Here is a 20,691-nt window from a genome sequence, read left to right as displayed (position 1 = left end):
GAGATTTGAAGTCGGCTGGGCCCTCTACATACATGTTTCCTTCCCTTTGTGGGATTGAGTAGAAGGTGCAATATTTAGGTATGACCACAGGGTGGTGCCAAAAATCAACACATAGCTGCCCCCACCTCCATTGGACTGAAAACCAAACCAAAAACCTAAGCCTGTAATCTGGGAATTTGGATGAGGATATAGGGAGATGGCTCAGGAGTCTAGAAGACCTGGCAAGTATGGTGTGGATGGGGACAGAATTTACTTCATGGTCTGGTGTAACCTGAATCTGTAGACTTGATGCCTGTTGATATAATTGGTTTTTAATAAATTTTTGATCCTAAAGGTTTTTCTTGTGCCCTATTTTTTACCTTTTTTACATGAGTAACTCTGAGATGTAAAGGGGTGATAAAGATTCCATTAATTGTGTAAGTCTTACAGAATGTCTTCTAATAGTCTGTGAGACATAATCTCCTGCGAAGATAATACTCGTCATTGTCCTTCCCCTGAGCACTGGGCCTCTGTGGCCAGGGCCCCATTGAACCCTGGCTTGGGAGGGTTGGGTTGTGCACATCCACTGTTCTGAGGAGGGAGCTGTCAGCATTTCAGATGCTAGGGGTCAAGCCAAGTAGAATGACTGTTATGAAGAGAGTCTTGTGGATTTGGAACGTTGCAGCCTTTAGGGCCTGAGCAAAGGTGGCATCAAGTGGAGGTGGGGGCAGGGGCGGGAGTGGTGCACAAGAACAATGATGGCTGACATGTTTGAATGCGTACGACTTAGTGGTTCTTGTGGTTCTTCTTGTTATATAGGTTAATTCGTTTAATCCTTACAGCCACCCAGGAGATAGGACTTTGAGCCCAGAGAGATGAAGTCATTTGCTCAAGGCAGCAGTCAGTGGAAGGGCTTGGAGAAGGAGAAGGGGTCTGAAGGTGGTTTGGGACACATGAGAGTGATCTCGCAGCTTGGTTTGCTGCAGCAGACTCGGACAAGCATTGCTTCAGTGCCTGGTTTCTCCCTCCACTTGATGGGGGCCAACTCCAACCCAATGTCCCATTCCTATCCTGAAATGCTTCTAAAGGCAGTGCCCTGAGAACCACCAACCTCACAGCCTGTCTCCATTTTATTGTCTTCTGGGAACTTCTCCCTTCTGTCTAGCACCTGTTTGCACTGGGATTGTCCTGTCTGTCCTTCAGTTGGATCCTGGTTTGCACCCGATGAGGATTTAGCAATTTTAGGCTGTGCTTCAGCAAAGGCCAACTCACAATGTGGAGGTTGATTTGATTGTGCCTTTTTTTTAAAGCCCAAATTAAAGAGAAAAAACAAAACTCCCCCAAAATCTGAATTTAGTAAAAGTTTGAGATTTTATCCAGAAACCTAAATACAATTATTTTAAGAATGTTCTTAACATCTCTGAGAGTTCATTTTTCTCAAGAAATAAGCCTGGCCGGGCACAATGGCTCATACCTGTAATCCCAGCACTTTAGGAGGCCAAGGCAGGAGGATTGCCTGAGCTCAAGAGTTCGAGACCAGCCTGGGCAACATGGTGAAACCCCAAAAATAGAAAAAGTTAGCTGGGTGTGGTGATGTGCGCCTGTAGTCCCAGCTACCCAGGAGGCTGAGGTGGGTGGATCACTTGAGCCTGAGAGAAAAAAAAAAAAGAAAGAAGACTATGTTCATTTTCTTTTAGGAATCTATAAGTTGAAAGAAAAAGTTACACTTTTACAACCTGTTTATGCCTAGTGTTCCATTATTGGAACGCTAAGCATGTGGGAGTTATTTATGCCCTACTGCTCAAGGTCATTGCCAAGGTCTGATTTTTCACACATGTCTGCCTCCTGAGGGTACATGTTATCACTTGGTGCACAGAGTTAGTTACTGCTACAGATACTGGCATGCTGGGAGCTTGTCAAAAAGTGATGCGAGTTTTTAGAAACATTTTTGAGTATCCAAAGACAGGTACATACAACTTTACTGCACTACATCCTATACTAGTAATTTTTAAAAAATAACTTCTCTACTAGTTATGCTATTGTGCGGTAAAAAGAAAATACAGAAAGTATTATTGTTGCATTAGTTATGGGTTTGACATTTTTCATGTTCCATTTTTGGAACACTAGGCAAAACCACTACCACTAGGACTAATAATACCTTTTTTCCGTTTTAGTCCCAAGATGCCTCGAACACTAAGTTTACATGAAATAACTGACCTTTTAGAGACAGATGACAGCATAGAAGCAAGTGCTATAGTGATACAACCACCTGAAAATGCTACAGCACCTGTTTCTGATGAGGAATCAGGAGATGAAGAAGGTGGAACAATAAATAATCTGCCAGGTTCTTTGTTGCACACAGCTGCGTATCTTATTCAAGATGGCTCTGATGCTGAGTCTGACTCAGATGATCCCTCATACGCACCTAAAGATGACTCTCCTGATGAAGTTCCATCTACGTTTACTGTGCAGCAACCTCCACCATCAAGGAGGAGGAAAATGACAAAAATTCTTTGCAAATGGAAAAAAGCCGACCTAACTGTACAACCCGTAGCAGGTAGAGTTACAGCACCACCAAATGATTTCTTCACCGTAATGAGAACTCCCACAGAAATTCTTGAACTTTTTCTTGATGACGAGGTCATTGAACTCATTGTCAAGTACTCCAACTTATATGCTTGCAGTAAAGGTGTACATCTTGGCTTGACTAGCTCTGAATTCAAATGTTTTCTGGGAATTATTTTTCTGAGTGGTTATGTCTCAGTTCCTAGAAGGCGTATGTTTTGGGAACAAAGAACAGATGTGCATAATGTACTGGTTAGTGCTGCCATGAGACGTGACCGGTTTGAAACTATATTTTCTAATTTGCATGTTGCTGACAATGCAAATTTGGATCCAGTGGACAAATTTTCCAAATTGCGACCTCTCATAAGCAAACTTAATGAGAGATGCATGAAATTTGTTCCAAATGAAACATATTTCAGCTTTGATGAATTCATGGTTCCTTATTTTGGTCGTCACGGGTGCAAACAATTTATTCGGGGAAAGCCCATTCGGTTTGGCTATAAGTTTTGGTGTGGTGCCACCTGTCTGGGCTACATTTGCTGGTTTCAGCCGTATCAGGGTAAAAACCCAAATACTAAACATGAGGAATATGGTGTCGGTGCGTCACTTGTCCTTCAGTTTAGTGAGGCACTTACAGAGGCACACCCTGGACAATACCATTTTGTATTCAATAACTTTTTCACCAGTATTGCACTTCTTGATAAGCTCAGTTCAATGGGACATCAGGCAACAGGTACAGTGAGAAAGGATCACATTGACAAAGTTCCACTGGAATCAGATGTAGCTTTAAAGAAAAAAGAAAGAGGCACATTTGATTATCGAATTGATGGCAAAGGCAATATTGTCTGCAGATGGAATGATAACAGTGTTGTCACTGTTGCCTCATCTGGTGCTGGTATCCATCCCCTGTGTCTTGTCAGTCGTTACTCCCAGAAACTGAAAAAGAAGATCCAAGTTCAGCAGCCAAACATGATCAAAGTGTATAACCAGTTCATGGGAGGCGTAGGCAGAGCTGATGAAAACATTGATAAGTATCGGGCATCAATCCGTGGAAAGAAATGGTATTCAAGCCCTCTTTTGTTCTGTTTCGAATTGGTCTTACAAAATGCTTGGCAATTGCATAAAACATATGATGAGAAACCAGTGGATTTTCTGGAGTTTCGTCGACGTGTGGTATGCCATTATCTGGAGACCCATGGTCATCCTCCAGAACCTGGCCAAAAAGGAAGACCTCAGAAGCGTAACATTGACTCACGTTATGATGGCATAAATCATGTGATAGTCAAACAGGGAAAACAAACGCGATGCGCTGAATGTCATAAGAACACAACTTTTCGATGTGAAAAATGTGATGTTGCCTTACATGTGAAGTGTTCCGTTGACTATCACACTGAATAGCAGGTGTCACCACCTCCTGAGATAAGAAACATAGTTTTATACATTATGTACAGTGTAGCAGTGGTTTTGCCTAGTGTTCCAATTTTGGAACGTCACATAACAATGGAACATAATTTTTTTTCTCTTCAAATTTTTGTTCCTTGAATTTTTCTAGGTAACATATATGAATTTCATGCAAAAATTCAAAAAATTGTAACCTCAGACATAAATGGGTTAAAGATGTTTTCTTAGAGAGCACATTGCCTTCTTTTAAATAACAAAGCTGAGACACAAATGAAGACTAATTCTGCTTCCTGCTCTGCACACACCTTTCATTCTTGGCTCTGGGCATAATTGTCTGTATCAGTCTTAATTTACTCCATGAGATCTGCACTCCTAACTGAGGGTATTTCATCTGCTCAGATGTGCCAATTAAGTTTACCCAGATAGACCATAAAAAGGAAGATAAGAAAAGTAAAACACCAAGTATCTCAATTTAGCAAATTAGACTAATCTGTAAGGGATTCTTAGCTGTCTGAAATAGAAAACCTATCATACTACAGAATGCAAACTATATTAAATACCCAGCTTGGTGCCTGAATATATTTTTAAAAATCAAATTGTACTCATTGTGCCTCTGTTGTTGAATTTCTTAAATGGATATTGCAATAGGTAGAGAATGATCTTGAGGTTGAAATGTCACTCTGTATTAAGAATGATTTAACTGTATGATACACAGCCTTTTCCTTACAGACGGTGTAGATTTAAACTGCTCTGTGTACAATGATCCTTGCAACATAAAAATATTACAATAGAGCAGTAAGGTCTGTTTTGAATTTTGAGCACCACAGTAGGTGACCTCCTTGAAGTTTTGGAGAGGGCATGTTTCTTTTATTAATATGATCTCAGGCAACTAATATTTGATAATTCCCATTAATATGTGTATTCTGTCCCTTTTGTGTGTTGGTATGGGCAGTTGTGTACATTGATTTGTCTAGTATAAAATGTGTATTACATGATTGTTCAGCCTATATTATGTATAGTTCAAAGAACTGCTAAACTGATTTTACTGTTACTTGGAAAAGTTTGCAGGGGTGTAGTGAAGAGTGAGTTTTGACTTACTTTGCACACTATTAAGGTGGGGAAGGAATCATGTTATTGTACAAAAATGAAGGCAATCTTTCCCTTCTTTAAACCTTAGTCCTGATGTTTTTTTAAGACAACATTTGGATTGAAGTTTTAGAATTTGGTTTGTTCTTGTGCAATTGCTTTCGTTCTGTGGCAGTTAGAGGACCCTTCGCTGGCACTGTGAGAAAAGGGGTGGTACTAGGGAGTTTGGAAAATACTTTTTGAAGACAGTATTATGTAACAGATAGGAATATAGACTCTGGAACTTGATTATCTGGGTTTGAATCTTTTCCTTAACTCATTGGTAATCTTGGACAGCTTCCTTTCTTTCTCCCTGTCTGCTTTAATTGTTAAAAAAAAAAAAAAAAGAGAGAGAGAGAATAACAATAGTATCGATATGGTTTGGTTTTCTGTCCCCACCCAAATCTCATCTTGAATTGTAGTCCCCATATGTCAAGGGAGGAACCTGATGGGAAGTGATTGGATTATGGGGGCGGTTTCCCCCATGCTGTTCTCATGATAGTTAGTTTTCATGAGAGCTTATGGTTTTAAAAGTGGAAGTTTTTCCTGTGCTTGCACTCACTTCCTCCTGCCGCCTTGTGAAGAAGGTGCCCTTCACCTTCCACCATGATTATAAGTTTCCTGAGGCCTCCCAGCCGTGCCGAATTGTGAGTCAATTAAACCTCTTTCCTTATAAATTACCTAGTCTCGGGTATTTCTTTATAGCAGTGAAAATGGGCTCATACAATATAGTATCTCCCTTATTAGGTTGTAAAGATTAAATGAATTAATAAATGTGAAATACTTAAAATAGTGCCCAGTACCCAGTATCACTGTCAGTCATAATTACTATTTGTTTTCTGACCCAATTAAAAAATATGTATGTATGTGTATATATGTAATCTCAAAACAAAACTTGTCCAGAGCTAGCTGACTTTCCTTAAGGAGGCAGTATATAGCATAGGGGTTAGACACCACGAGCCATGGAGTGAGTGCCAGAGCCTAGCCGAGTAGCTCTGAGGTCTTGTGTATCCACTCACCTGTAAGCTGGGGATCACAGCAGTACCTTCTTCATGGGTGATGATATGTATAAGATATTTGGCATACATCAGGCACTCAGTAAGTATTAGCTATTCTTGTTACATGCCCGCTAGCTAAAAGTTACCACAAAGATTCCACCAAGGCAGTAAGATGCTTGAAATGAGGGTCTGTGAGAACCGTGAAGGAGGGTGTATAATAAATACTTATACGTATGAAAAGGTGACCTTTCACAAGTAAAGGCGGTTTAACAATTGATGTTACAGGTTGACCATCCCTAGTCCGAAAATCCAAAATCTGAAAATTTTTTAGCAACGTGATGCCACAAGTGGAAAATTCCATATTTGACCTCATATGTTGGGTCTCAGTCAAGACAGTCAAAGCTTCGTTTCATGCACAAAATATTGTATAAAATTACCTTCAGCCTATGTGTATAAGTTATATATGAAACATAAATGAATTCGTGTTTAGTCTTGGGTCCCATCCCAACATATCTCATTGTGTATATGCAAATATTCCAAAATCCAAAACACTTCTTGTCCCAAGCATTTTGGATAAGGGCTGTTCAACGTATCATAGGCATAGTAAAATCATTAGCTGTTACAAACTTTGTTTTATTGATGTTATGCTTTTGGTACCTTTCATACTTTTTAAAAATAAGCTTAAGGCCCACTTGATGATAAAATATCTATAAAAATGTAAGTACAGCATCAATATTGGGAAGAAATATAATTATTTCTCCTTTGAACACACTAGGGGGCACTAGACATCTGTCTAGGGGACAAACCGTGCAACATGCCCCTTGGTTCTAAGTGTAGGTAGGTCAGGATTGCAGTATGGTTTCTCACAGTTGTATTCTGAGGTAGATGTACCAGATCCTTCTCTTGTATCTCTTTTGTGTCTTCTCTTTTGGCTTGATTTCCAGCCTCCTTGCTGTCCTGGATGATAGGATGTCCTGACTGGAATGTCCTGCTGATCTTGACTGACCAGTATGGAGTGAGCTAGCATGACAGTCTGCTATGCTTGGGGGTTGAACTGAGCTCCTGCTGGCTCAAGACTGCAATAGGTGTTTTGACATTTGTTATTTTTTATTCACATTTAACCTGCAATTAATTAAAATTTCTCAATCTTTTTGTGTAATCTGCCAACTGTTATAGCATCTGAAATATATGTAGTTTCAAAAGTATAATGTACATACGTAATTTCATTTAGTCCTCATAAAAAGTCATTATTTGGCTCATTTTGTGGTGGAGGAGGCAGATTCAACAACGTTACATTATATTTTCTAAAGTTCAGGCCTCCCCTTACCAGTTAAATGCCTGTAATGCACCTCTTTTGCCTACATTCGGTTTTCACTTCTCTGTGGTTATCTTAAATCTGTGTCTGTTGTTGGGTTCTCCTCTAGTGACCACCACTGGAGCCTGAGACGGGCTTTAGGAGTTAGAAAATGCCCTGATGGGTCGGGAATGGTGGCTCACGCCTGCAATCCTAGCACTTTGGAAGGCAAGGCAGGCAGATCACTTGAGGTCAGGAGTCTGAGACCAGCTTGGCCAACATGGCAAAACCCCATCTACACCAAAAAATACAAAACTTAGCCGGACATGGTGGCGCATGCCTGTAGTCCTAGCTATTCTGGAGGCTGAGGCACAAGGATTGCTTGAATCTGGAAAGTGGAGGTTGCAGTGAGCTGAGATCGTGCCACTGTACTCCAGCCAACGTGACGGAGTGAGACTTTGTCTCAAAAAAAAAAAAAAAGTAAAAAAGAAGATGAACAACACACTTACTTTATTTGGGTGCAGCTGTGACTTTTACATGTATAGATTAAAGAAAAAAATGAAAGTGGGAACATCAAAAACACTATTTCCTTCCTAGTAATGTAAATATAGTTTAAGTCTAGACTTTTTTCCCATCATAAGAATTCTTCCATAAGAAGGTGCTTCTTTTGCCCAGCCTTTCCCACCTGGTCCTGGGGAAGCTTGGGACCAAACTCAGGGCTCCTGGTTCTTTCCATCAGCTGGTGTGCAGAAACCAGGCTCCTTACAGAGGAGACCTACTGGTGATGCACCCAAAAAATGGAGCTCAGACTTAAATCACTCACACAATTTTTATTTATTTACCTTTTTATTGTTCAAAATAATGAGATTTCCTTCTCCTTATCTTTTTTTTTTTGTTATAAGATTCTAAATTAAGAACTTCTCTGATGTTGCAGCCACCCTCGTTATGGGTCATTTTTTTGTAGCAAACCTTAACCATTTTTATCCAGTGGACAGAGCTAGGAGCAGTGCTTTAAAGTCATATGGGTAGAAGGAGTAGGAAATGCAGCAAGAGGTAGGCTCTAAATGAGACAGAACAGAAAGTTTCCAGAACCCATTTCTGGATGACCCCATTTGACCATTTTCAAGCCACGCTTCTCTGTCTGTGTCTTCCTTTTCCCTAACCGAATTATGAACTTCATTCATTCATTCAGCACTTAACGGTCTGCCATGAGGAGGCATTATACCAGTCTCTAGTGCTATAAAAATGGCTAAGACAGTGTTTGTCCCCAGGTGGCTTCCAGTCCAGTGGAGGACACTGGTATGGATTTCACAATATGCTACACTTGATGGGCACTGTAGTAGAGATCCCAGGTGTGTCCAAGATGTCACGGGATTGGGAGGGCCCTTGGAAGACAGGACACCTAAATCTGGCTGGTCATGGGAGGTTTCTGTGCATGGTGGTGCTGCATGAGTGAGGGTTTGAAAGGTCTGCTGAATGTGTGGATATGTGTGTTAGGGGAAGGATTTGGGGACAGTACAGGAATGCAGGTGCACAGAGATGAGGCTGCATACATGGTATGGCACGGTGGTAGCTAGCTGTGTCTTTCCACTTATTTATTTTGAACATCCTTGGAATGCTGAAAATTCTTCTAAAATAAATTAACTTTAAATGACAGCAACTAGCTTTCAGGGTTCCATTGACGAGGCACCCTAATAGGTTACAACTGGGGGAAGCATTGTTCCTGGTGTCGTTCAACTGGTTGTGCTGGGTCTGAGTTGCTTCTGACAGATGATTATTGCAGTCTCAGCCCCAGGCCCCACAGCCTGGGCCAGATTCTCATTCCTACATGAATGTAGGGAAACCAGGGAGTGTTTTCTCTGTCTGCATCTGACTGGAATTGTAGGTTTATGTTTGTTCCCAGCTTCTCTTGTAATTGGCTGCCAGTGGAGTTGACAGCAGGCTGAATCTGGCAGTTGTGTGAGGAGCTAGAAACACAGCCAGTGAACACCATGCCCACCACTTCGTTTTATGTGGCTGCAGCTGTGACTATTATGTGTGTGGATTTTTTAAAATGAGAGAATAGAGAACATGAAAAAGTCATTTGTTTTCTAAAAGGGTAAATATTGGACTATTTACTGCCCCCTTCTGCTTTTTCTCAGTTAACTGGTCTACTTTTTGAAATAACAGAATTTAGACATTTTGAGGTCATTTCTAATTTTTAAGATTTCAGCTCACTTGGCCCAGATTTTAATTCTTACCCACTCCCTACCAATTTTAAGTCAATCTGTATCTATTTTTGTTACTATCATGTAAAAGACTGCCATACTTAATGACAGTTTACTATTTACAAATTTGTGACAGAATTTTTAAATTGAGATATTCCAGCAGGTACCATCTGAAGACTAGGTGTCTTTACTCCTATGGTGAGCACATTATTCATAATAATTAACTGAGCATCCATTTGATGAGCTATCATAGTTTCTGTTCAAGTATACATGTTCAGGTAGTTCTGTTAAACAGAGTACGTTGCAATATGCACATTGCATTGGGCCACATACATAACCTGCTTTCTCTTCTTTCAGTGAACATAGTAATAATATCTGCTGCAGGGTTGTAGTGAGGATTTCAGAAAATGTATGTGGTTTTATATAATACTATAGTAGTTTATTAAGCACTTCCTAATCTAGGTTCTGTGCTAAGGTGCTTTATATGTGACACCTTATTTAATCCTTCCCAGAACCCAGTGAAGTAGGTGCTGCTGTTCTCCCCATCTCAGTGGAGGCAACTTAGATGCTGATGAAGTTAAGTTACTTGCTGAGGGTTCATGAGCTAGTAAATGGCACCAGGATTTGACTATAGCTAGTCTGAGCTCAGACTTTTGTGCCTGGGCGTGCACTTCTGCATATGTCAAACCCAGGATGTTTATATACAGAATCCTTTATATCTGCTGGCCAGACAGACTACTCAGCCTGCCAGACTACAGTACAGGCTGGTTAGACATGTTAAAGAGAGCCCTTAAAGTCTCTTGGCAGCGTCTGGGATGAGGAAGGCATGTTTCTGTGTATGTGCAGATGAACTTGGTTCTCCCCCTTTCCCTAGTGTGTTGCGGTGTACTTGTCGGCCCCATCTTTAGCTGTGCTGCGTCAGTGGACCCTCATCAGATGGTCAGGTCTATTTTGGCTACAAGTCACATGAGGAAGTATTGCTTATGTAACAGAAGAATCTCTTCGCCTGAGCTCTGTATGCATGTGGTTTTATAACCATGATATTTTCTGTCTTTAATATGTGTATAATTCTACTGGGGCAATTTGTCTTCACAATGATACAAATACTTGCAGGCAATAATGATTTTCCCCACCACTTTTAGTCATCCTTTAGCCAAACTGAATAAATGTTTGGCCCTTTTCATCTTTCTTTATGAAGCGGAAGGCACTAGAATGCAATCGTTTCTGTAGTGGCTTATGTGGTTTCCTAGGTGCTGAGTTCTGTGGCGACAAGATGCCTGTATATTTTAGAAGGGAGGGAGGAGGAGGAAACTGAATCTTGTCGATGCAGAGTGATGTGGTGGGAAATTTAGCAGCCACAAAGATTGACTGGCTAAGTCTAAGGAAATGGTCATCATATATCAATGAAGTTTAAAAAGTGATACCCTGTATATAAAATATTTAATGACCTTGTGCCAAACTTCTAAAGGCAATATATTCTGGTGTTTTTATTTCTCCTTCTGTAAAATTATCTTGGAGAAATTGCAGAGTGAAGTATGTTTAAGTGGCTGTGATTCTTCCAAGGTTTATGTTATCCACAAGTTTGCTAAATACAAGTATCCTTTGTTATGCAGAAGTTTGGCTCTGCGTTCATAGTTTTGATACCGAGGACTCTCTCATTATGTAAACTCCTCGACTGCTGAATTTCAGAGTGAGTAGCAAGAATTCAGATATGTGTATCAGGAAAGTGTATATATATCTGTTCAGTTTCTAAGTTTTGATAGTAAGGGATACCTATATGCCAGGGCTTCTTGGCTTTGACATTATTGACATTTGAGACTTGATAACTTTTTACCGAGGGGTTTGGGGGCTGTCCTGTGTGGTGTAGGATGTTTAGCAGCACACCTGGACTCACCTGCAAGATGCCAGTAGTAGTATATCCTCCCGACTCCTTCCGCAGTTCTAACAACCAAGAATATCTCCGGGCATTGTCAGATTACCCCAGGGTGGGGTTGAAGGGACAGAATTGCCCCCTGTCAAGAACGATTGTTGTACACCATTGCATTTAACTAAATTTGTAAATAACATGAAACCCAGAAGACTTTTATAGCCACCTAGAGATAATTCATTTTGTCCATTGCACGGAGATAATTTTTAAGGAAAAAAAAAAATGCCAATGGAGAAGAAGAGATTGCCTTTAGAAGTTAAGCACAAAAAGGACATTAAATTTTTATATAAAAAGTATCACTTATTAAACTATTGTTAGATGATAGCTATTTCCTTAGACTTGGCCATATACTGCCTCTTCCATTTGCTGTTCTTCTCTGGAAATGACCAACAGTGCTTCATTGATCTTATTTATAGGTCCTTTACTACCGTGTAGTGCAATTTCAGATCACCAGTTCTTGTTGATCACAAGTAAATTTCAGCTAGCCCTTCCTTATGTTACCTTGAAGAGTTGAAATTTTCAACAAGGCAAGAGTTTATCAGAGGATGTGCTTTAAGGTCCACCAGTAGATACTAGCATTGGGCTCTGTGTGGTTTTGTAATGGATACTGGACAACACACCATACCTCTGGCCAGGCAGCATGTGTAGTATTACCCTTTCATTTTCTCTTGCCTTCCCTCGGACATTCTCTCTTACTCTTGCATAGTCAGTGGCAGATAAATGCCTTATATGTGTTGCTGCTCTTACTCGCTTCCTATGAGTTTTTTTTTTATTGTAGTTTGAAAGCATTTCTCTGTATTATTGTTTTATTCCATTTCCACCATTTTGTGAAATTCAGAGCATCAGTTGCACCATGCTGAATGAAAACATCATCTTTTTATTTTGAAAGTGAATAGAATTTGAGGCTTTTTTTTTTCCCCACTCACGACAACTAGAGTCCATTATAGTTATATAAATGCAAAATTAGTCTGGTTAAATGGGTGCACCTTCTCCACAACCTTGGTGTATTGCTAAGACTTTCAGATATTTAGATGAAATATATTTCCTTCTGAAATATAAGTGTTCACCTTATTTTATATCTGAAAGTATCATATTACTAAATTTGTAACTTAGATTTTATTCAGTGAACACATTTTTTTGAGTGGTAGCACTATCAGTGCTTGTATATTGCTGATGCCTCTTCCCCCAGTTAAGTAATCAGTAATGTGAACCTGATTCAGTGATTTTGACCCAAAATTTGCTTTATGTTTAAGGTACTTTGTTGTTTTATGCTGTGACTATCATATCTTTAGAACAGAAATAGTAATTATAAATAAAATCTATTTTTTGTTACATAGTATTGCGGTTGTGAAGACACTCAATTATATTGAAATTTTTACTGAATCTTTTCTAGGACTAATTTCATGTCTTACGAACCAGCAGAGAAATTTTCCCTTAGGGTATGCCAGAAGAGGAGCAAGTAGTTTTGATAATGAAATGAGACCTTAAAGAAATATTTCTAGAGCAGCTATAATAATTTACATAAGAAATGAATTGAGATGGCCGGAGAAGAGAATTGTTTTTCCTCTTTGAATATCAGTGTTTTGGGTAATAATGGCAGCATTAACCTAAGAGACCGTTCTAATTTGCCTGTTTTTTCTTGTACATTATCAGGAACTATCTTTTTAAATCTGTCTTGTGATCAAAATAATGGAAATGTGATTTTTATTTTCATGGTAGGAGATGGAATAAACTGAGACTGCAGGACAAAGAGAAACGTCTGAAGCTGGAGGACGATTCTGAGGAAAGTGATGCTGAATTTGACGAAGGTTTTAAAGTGCCAGGTTTTCTGTTCAAAAAGCTTTTTAAGTATGTACCATATGTTCTTTCCTTTCTATTTGCTATCAAGCCATTATGTACAAATTAACATTTTAGGAATTACATAGTAGTTACCTGTGGGCCCTGAAGGTACTTGCAGCAATTTGTTGCAAAAACAGATACTGTCAAATGAAATTATAGCCACGTGCTGTTCATTAAAATTGGATGATAATAAGTTGACTAAAATGTGCATTGGGTATGTTTGTAAACTGATGAATCTATATGGACCTGTCTCAGCAGACTAAAAGCAACACATTTAAAAGCCATTTATGTTGAATAATTTTTTTGTTCTTAGTAATTTTAAGGTGCCAAACTCCTAATTTCTTAAATCAGATTAATAGGAAGAGTTGCATATTAAAATCAATATTGGGAAGGATTTTTTTTCTTCTATGTGGAAATAAAAAACTTTTGAGATTTTTTTTGAGTGTCTTATATTGTACCTGAGGGTATAATATTTTTGAGCTGACCAAATGTGCATCTAAATATTTTATGTAGGATGTCATTCTAATGTCAAAAGAGAAGATATGGGCAACACCTTGATGATTAAGTTGCTATTTGAAGCCAGGTTTCATGTGTAAGTGGCCAAGCATTGGAGATGACCGGATGCTGCCTGATAGATGTGTTCATGTTGTCTCTAAGGGCTGGCCAGTCTCCCGTGATGAATGTAAATACTGAGGAACATTTTCAGTCTCGTCACTCCTGGGATTTACTTAACAAGATACTTTAGGAAGGCTTCTTAGATGCATATAGGAAGTTAAACCATTACATAGCTTCTTTCTGTCTCTTTTGTATAATCAATTTGTAGTTGGGAGCAGGATGCAAAGTTCTTTCTTCGAGATGATTAAGTTTGGTCTCCTTTATAGATTCAGCTGTCAGCCATGCCCTAAACTTGTGGAAGAAGTCTACTTAAAAACAGCATGCTCTTTATATTTTCTCTCAAAGAGCTTATATTATAGTTTTAATTTTTCTCTCCATTGGGGTAGTGGAGAGTGAAGAGTAGTTATTTTATCCCACTAAACATAATAGAAAGCCAAACTCTCAAGATGTGAAGTGACTTGATGTGATTGCTTTAACTGGACAGAGGAACAGCTGTGTAGAAGTTGAAATCTGAATCTGTAGTAATATTTACAGAGGTGGTTGCTTTGTTTATTGCTTCTCCCAAATGAGAATTAACTACGGAAAGGTAAATAAAGGCCACTTTTATTGGCAACTCTTTTTGTTTTCTCTACAGTGATTCTTTGTTAAGAAACAAGCCAAATACCATCAGTGTTGTACTAGCAAAAGGAATACCCAAATTATAGATTAAATTGATTTTAAAAAGACAGGATACTTCTGTGTATTTGTAGTAAGTGATTTGGCAGATATCCTCAAGGATCAAGTTGAGTCTGCATTTTTGTATAAATGTCAGATTTTCTAGCAAAGATATTTCACAATTAATAGTACTAAACTTTGCTTACTAAAAGTATTTAGGATTCAGTGTATTAACAAAACTCTATAGTAGTTAATATAAATAATATTTGTTTTTTAAAAATTAGTCTTAATTGCACATTCCTGGAAAGTATTGTGTTTTTTTAATCTGCAAAAACAGGATTTTAAATATTTTATGTCATAAAACTTCTGTTCATTTTCTTTTGCTGTATGAAAAAAATTAATAGGATTGATAGAGTCTCCATTTTTCTTTTATGATTGCGTTTTAGCGGGGCCAATTTAATTTTAAACTGTAGATATATTTTTTTACTGTATTTGCTGCATTCTGTGGAATTGAATTGACAGGGTATAGAGTTGTACACAAGGGAGTCAGAAGGTACAATTAGCCATTTAAGTACATTTTCTGCAAGATAATGTTTAACTTTTAAATTTCTGTTTTGACAGTTTGCCCAGTAAGTACATTTGTCTATCTAATTTAGCAGTCAAATGACAAACTTCAATCTTTTGACCTTACTTTCAGCCACACTAGTAAATGCAATCTTGGGTTAGTGTGGCAATGCCAATGTACACCAATTATTTGTGGTCACATTGTGATGCCTCAGTCTCAAGGGATAGCAGAATAAATTTTTTTATGTTGTATATTCATAAAAATCTTTAACTGTCCCTAAAGAGTAATTTTTATATGCTTTTCAAAAATTTTGAAAACTAGATTCTATAATATGTTTTTATTTAAACTATGTAATTGGTTTACACTGTTTATTATTAGGAAGGTAAAGCAATAAAACCAAAGTCAGTTAGTGGCACAGCTGAAACCTGAGCTCAGGCCCTTATATTCCTCATCTAGCAACACCAGCTATGTATACCATCTACCAGCTGTGTGGCTAGTGCTTTTAATCTGCAAGTGAATTTCCTTTAAATACCATCTGAGGGCCTTCGTGTATTGTGTGGAAAGAAAGAGCCACTCTTTGCTATCTTTGTAACTATCCCTAGTTGTTGGGGATCCTGCTAGAGATATGACTTACATGCTGCCTAGTAAGATTTTTTTTAATGTCATTTTCTTAGTGCTGTTCATCTTCTTGTAAACACACTCACATGCTGTTTGAAAGCCGTCGAAGATTAGATTTGTAGATGAGGAAACACCCAGCACATTGTATGCTGCCTTTCCTGGGCCACACAGAATCTAGTTGTCTTAACCCCCTCTCAGGTTCCTTTTGGGATCCTATGCTGTTTACCATTCCTTTAATAATTTCTCAACTGCTCCTTTCCACACTCTCCCTACTTTAGTTAAGTTGATGAGCCCCAAGCAAAAAGAGTTGTTGGACCCATGTAGGATGGAGGCAGTGTGGTGTAGGAGTAATATACTAGAATAATCACTGGGAGATTTTGTTCCCCGACTGGAGGAGCTGGTCCCATAGTTGTTCTGTATCTCAGCAAAAAGAGGTCAACTGACTAGAATGTAGTGATCTGGAAACTAATTGCACATCAGTTTTTTTGGAGAGCTTTTTGCAGTATGTCTTTTTCAAAAATTGAGATTATTCTAGTGTAGCCAGTTCATGAACCAGCTTTTGTTCTAAATGAGGGTTTCTCGACCTTGACACAATTGACACTTAGGGCTAAATAATTTGTTGCTGTGGGGACTGTCCTGTGCAGTATCAGATATTGAACAGCTTCTCTGGCCTCTACTATTGCACTTCTCTGGTTGTAACAAAAATGTCTTTAGACATTGCCAAATGTCCCATAGGGAGAAGAATTACCCCTGGCTGAGAACTATTGGTCTAGATCATTTCCAGAATCACTTTGGAAACATACAGTTCTGGATTTCAGCTCTGGCTTGCTCATTTTTTTCTAGTGATGTGACCTTTGGCAAGTTACTTAACCATTCTGAGCTTTTGTTTCCTAATTATAAAGTGTGCTGATAATCTCCTTTGTGCAAGTTGATTGTGAGGCTGTGTCCAAACCACCTGGCCTGGTGCCTCCTCAGCAGTTGGTTCCTTAAGTGGTAGCCGTTATTCTCTGATTACATACCACATATTTTCGGAATTTGTCCTTCTTCCCAAATTAAATGATCTTGTATCTGTACTACACTTCATCGTGTTTTGATTTTTAGTTCTTTTCTCCAAGGTGCATATCCAGTGTGTGTATTATAATTAGCAAACTTAATAAGCAGCAAAGTTCTCATTTAGAGTTTTCCTTATGTAATAGGTAATAATGGAACAGCTAGAGTCAAACTTCTAGAATTGCTTTGCAAAATACTGGGAGAAAGTTAATTATGACATATTTACTGAGAGGAGATTAAATAAAACCAGTTAAATGAGCTGAAGTCCAAAATGAGATTTTAGGTAGACATACCTATAGGTACCAGATAGTAAATATTTGGACAGCAAAACAACAAAACTGTCTTCTTTTAAGGTGGGTAGCCCATTAGCCTTGATATTTTCTTTGAAAGAAAAAAATCCCTTATCTTGCATCATTTTTTTATTTATTTATTAGAGATGGGGTCTCACTCTGTTGCCCAGTTTGGAATCCGGTGGTGCAATCATGGTTCATTGCAGCCTCAACCTCCATGGCTCAAGCAATCCTCTCATCTTAGCCTCCCAAGTAGCTGGGACTACAGGCACGTGCCACCACTCCTGGCTAAATTTTTTTTTTTTTTTTTTTCTTGTAGAGATGAGGTCTTACTATGTTGCCCATGCTGGTCTTGAACTCCTGGGCTTAAATGATCCTCCTGCCTCGGCTTCCCAAAGTGCTGGGATTTACAGGCATGAGCCACCTCATCTAACCTATCATCTTTTAATTCAAGTGGTTTTTGCTTTAGATTTTGTAACTTGGGATATAATCTTCATACCATTCCCTGTTGTTAAGTGTTTCTTCCACTCTCCGAAAATTTTTTTGTATTTTTCCTTTTTTAACTTTATTTTTAGGTTATAGATTAAACATATCATTGATAGAGAAAGAAAAATATCAACTTCTGTTTTTTGCAGGGGGAGGGGTTAAGGTTAAATTATTTCTCTTTGACCCATATTCCTTATTTAAAATCTTAATAGCTATGATCTTTTCGTACCTTTGGTAAACTCCCTGAATCAATTTCTGCTTTGAAATATTAAAAAGACCTTTTGTATTGTTGAGTCTTTAAACTGTGCTTTTTTTTTGCATCTGCTAGTAATATGACAGAATCATCTGTTATGTCCTAATTTTGAGACCAGACCTATTATTCAGACTTGTTTATGGCCTTAAAATTTAATTTTTTCTATTAAAAGATAATATGATCACCAAGTGACTTTTCAACAGTATAAGCTATAGGTTGTGGTGTTCTCTGTCCTGCTTTTTTGATGCTATTCAGATTGAAAAACTAAACATTAGTGCCCCTTTTTTGTAGAAAAATTAATGGAACTTTATATATGAAAAATATTTGGGATTTTTTTCCCCAGAAAGTGAGTAAAAAATAGTAAGTTTATGCTTGTTTAGCAAGCTATTTCTAATGTTGAAAAGAAAGGAAATAGTCTCTAATTACCCCATCTGTCAGTTTAATTAGAAATGTGTTAATGTTTTGTAAAGAAAAATTTGTGATTTTTATGCCTAGGTGATCAAAAATGTATGACCTTATAAATATAATACTCATGTAAAACACACATCCCGCATGTTTCTCTGACTGGTACTAGAACCTAGCCAAATGATTAATTCATGAGTACTTTCTGTTATGATCTGTATTATCCACCATTTGCCATTTTCTCTTTTCTTGTTGGTGTTTGTTGTCGTAGGTACCAGCAGACAGGTGTTAGGTGGCTGTGGGAATTGCACTGCCAGCAGGCAGGAGGAATTCTGGGAGATGAAATGGGATTGGGCAAGACCATCCAGATAATTGCCTTCTTGGCAGGTCTGAGCTACAGCAAGATCAGGACTCGTGGTTCAAATTACAGGCAAGTGCTCCTCTGCAGACTGTCAGTCTGTGGAGCTCAATTAATATTTCATCAGATGTATTGCTGTGGAGGAGGGTCTTGTGAATTATTGATGACATTTCAATTACAATATTCCTTTAATTCTTTTAGTGGGGGACATCAAAGGAAAAATTTTACGAGACAATGGAGCTGTAGGGCAGGAGAAATTAAACATGTAACACTTTTAATGAATTCCAGGCATTGATGCTTCATTTTGCAGATGAGCCCCACTAGATATTTTGGGTCAATACAATGTCTAAGGTTAGCTTCTACAAATGGATTGTTTACAAACTCAATTATGTTAATATCAATAGTTTACACAATATGGAATTTTAAATTAGACATAATACCTTTAGTTCCATTTATTAAATTTTACATTAAAATATTTGTTCTGGCAGGAGACCAGGTGAGCATTACAGTAAGTACAAAGTCTATTCATGGGGAGAGTTGGAGCTTTGAAGAAGCCATTCTCCCTAATTTCCTTTATAATGAGTGTGCATGATAGCATTTCTAGATAGCTTGCTCTCTCTCTTGTTTTTGAATGAAGTTACTTGTCTGATCCCTGTGTTTTCTGCCCTTCCCAATCTATGAACTTTATGTAATAAATTCTAACGCCAAAACGTAAGCGACCACCTAAAATGGTAGAAAACTATGTTTAGATGTTAATCTTTATTCTCTTTAGAAATTTAAATAAACTATTAAGGCTTTTGTATTCCAGAAGAATAAGCATTTAATCTATTTGATATGGTAGGACTGAAATACTTTATTTTGAAAGAAAGTACTATGAGTACTTCCATATTTAAACTGTAAATTGACTCTGTAGAAATCAGTATTGGTAAAAATATTGGTAGGTAAATTATGTAGGATATTTCATCATATTGAACCCAGATAAGTCCGAGCTCCTTGTGTTTCAGTAGGCTTATATAAAGAGTAAGAGCAAGGTAGTTGCTAGAGGGGTGTGCCCAGGAAACCTCAGACACTCCCTACATATGATTTGGAGATAACCTTTACAGTAGTGTCAGTGTGCCTGAAGTCAGCAACTGCCGAAAGTTCTTCCTACTCTCCAGCTCATCAGCAGCGAAATGCTTAGTAGAGAGCCAAATATGAACCATAAACTGAGTCAAGATCATGTTTCTTTAGTCTCCAGAGTTTAGTGTTTTATTTCTTACTCTTTCGTTAAGTTAGCAGATCAATACTTCTGTGAGGAGTGTTTGGAGTTTTAGAATATTTTAGAACGCCAGTTGCATTTATATAGATGTAGGAAGGGGAAGAAAACACTTGGAGATTTTTAAATGCTAAACATTGTGTTGTTGTTGTTACAAGGAAGTTATATTGAAGCAGGGGATTTTTTCAAATATGAGAATTCTATTACATTTTGCTTGGAAGCATGTGAAAACATTCCAGACCAAAGGAAAAGTTGAAGTTCCAAGTGGGCATTTAGTGTGGTCTTATCTATGACTGTTATTTTTTTAATATGCTTTTTCTGTTTCAAATAAAATGCTTTTTCTGTTTCAAATAAGCTCTTTGGTTGGCTTGTTTTCTGCAACTCTGTTGGGTGTTTTTGGTAACTAGACAACCCCAAACTCCTCCAAATGGTTTCTAGGACTCTTTCTTTCCTTAAATGGTTTCTGGGATTTTCTTATTTCCCATTTCTTTTCTTTGCTTCCCTTCCTATTATCATCACACTTATGTGGAGTCCAGTGCTCAGGTCCTAGGAGAACTAAAGTCATCCCTGCAGTGTAGTTTTGATCTAAAAATTAAAACATGCTCTCTTGGGTGGTGACAATCCTACTAAGAATGAAGTCAAGGCTAATAATGAACAGCAGCTGTAATCAATTAACTATCAATGCTCATATCCTTTTCTCTATAATGAAATAATGTGGCATATTGGACTACATCCCAGATTGTCTTTATTAAGATGGTATTGGTGGAAGTGGCTTGCGAGAATGTGGTGCTGCACCACAAACACCTGGGC

The 20,691-nt window shown here is 38.2% G+C and overlaps 1 protein-coding gene across 8 annotated transcripts in view; it reads left to right on the top strand.

The window, feature by feature from the left end:
- Window positions 1-20,691, top strand: part of ERCC6 (ERCC excision repair 6, chromatin remodeling factor) — an 80,316-nt gene that overhangs the window by 19,759 nt on the left and 39,866 nt on the right. For 4 of the 8 annotated variants that reach the window (XM_009440356.5, XM_009440357.5, XM_009440358.5 and 1 more), the window contains 2 exons: window positions 13,216-13,344; window positions 18,540-18,698. In XM_009440356.5, coding sequence (XP_009438631.5) covers window positions 13,216-13,344; window positions 18,540-18,698 — 288 coding nt within the window. Of the gene's footprint in view, window positions 1-2,153; window positions 5,748-13,215; window positions 13,345-18,539; window positions 18,699-20,691 lie in introns of those variants that run through there. The other 4 variants (XM_054659553.2, XM_063781771.1, XM_003954219.6 and 1 more) reach the window with 1 other exon arrangement.

The sequence above is a fragment of the Pan troglodytes genome, chromosome 8, assembly GCF_028858775.2.
Source record: "Pan troglodytes isolate AG18354 chromosome 8, NHGRI_mPanTro3-v2.0_pri, whole genome shotgun sequence".
NCBI classification, from domain to species: domain Eukaryota; kingdom Metazoa; phylum Chordata; class Mammalia; order Primates; family Hominidae; genus Pan; species Pan troglodytes.
The sequence above is the reverse complement of the archived record's forward strand: the minus strand, read 5'-3'. Positions and strand labels throughout refer to the sequence as shown.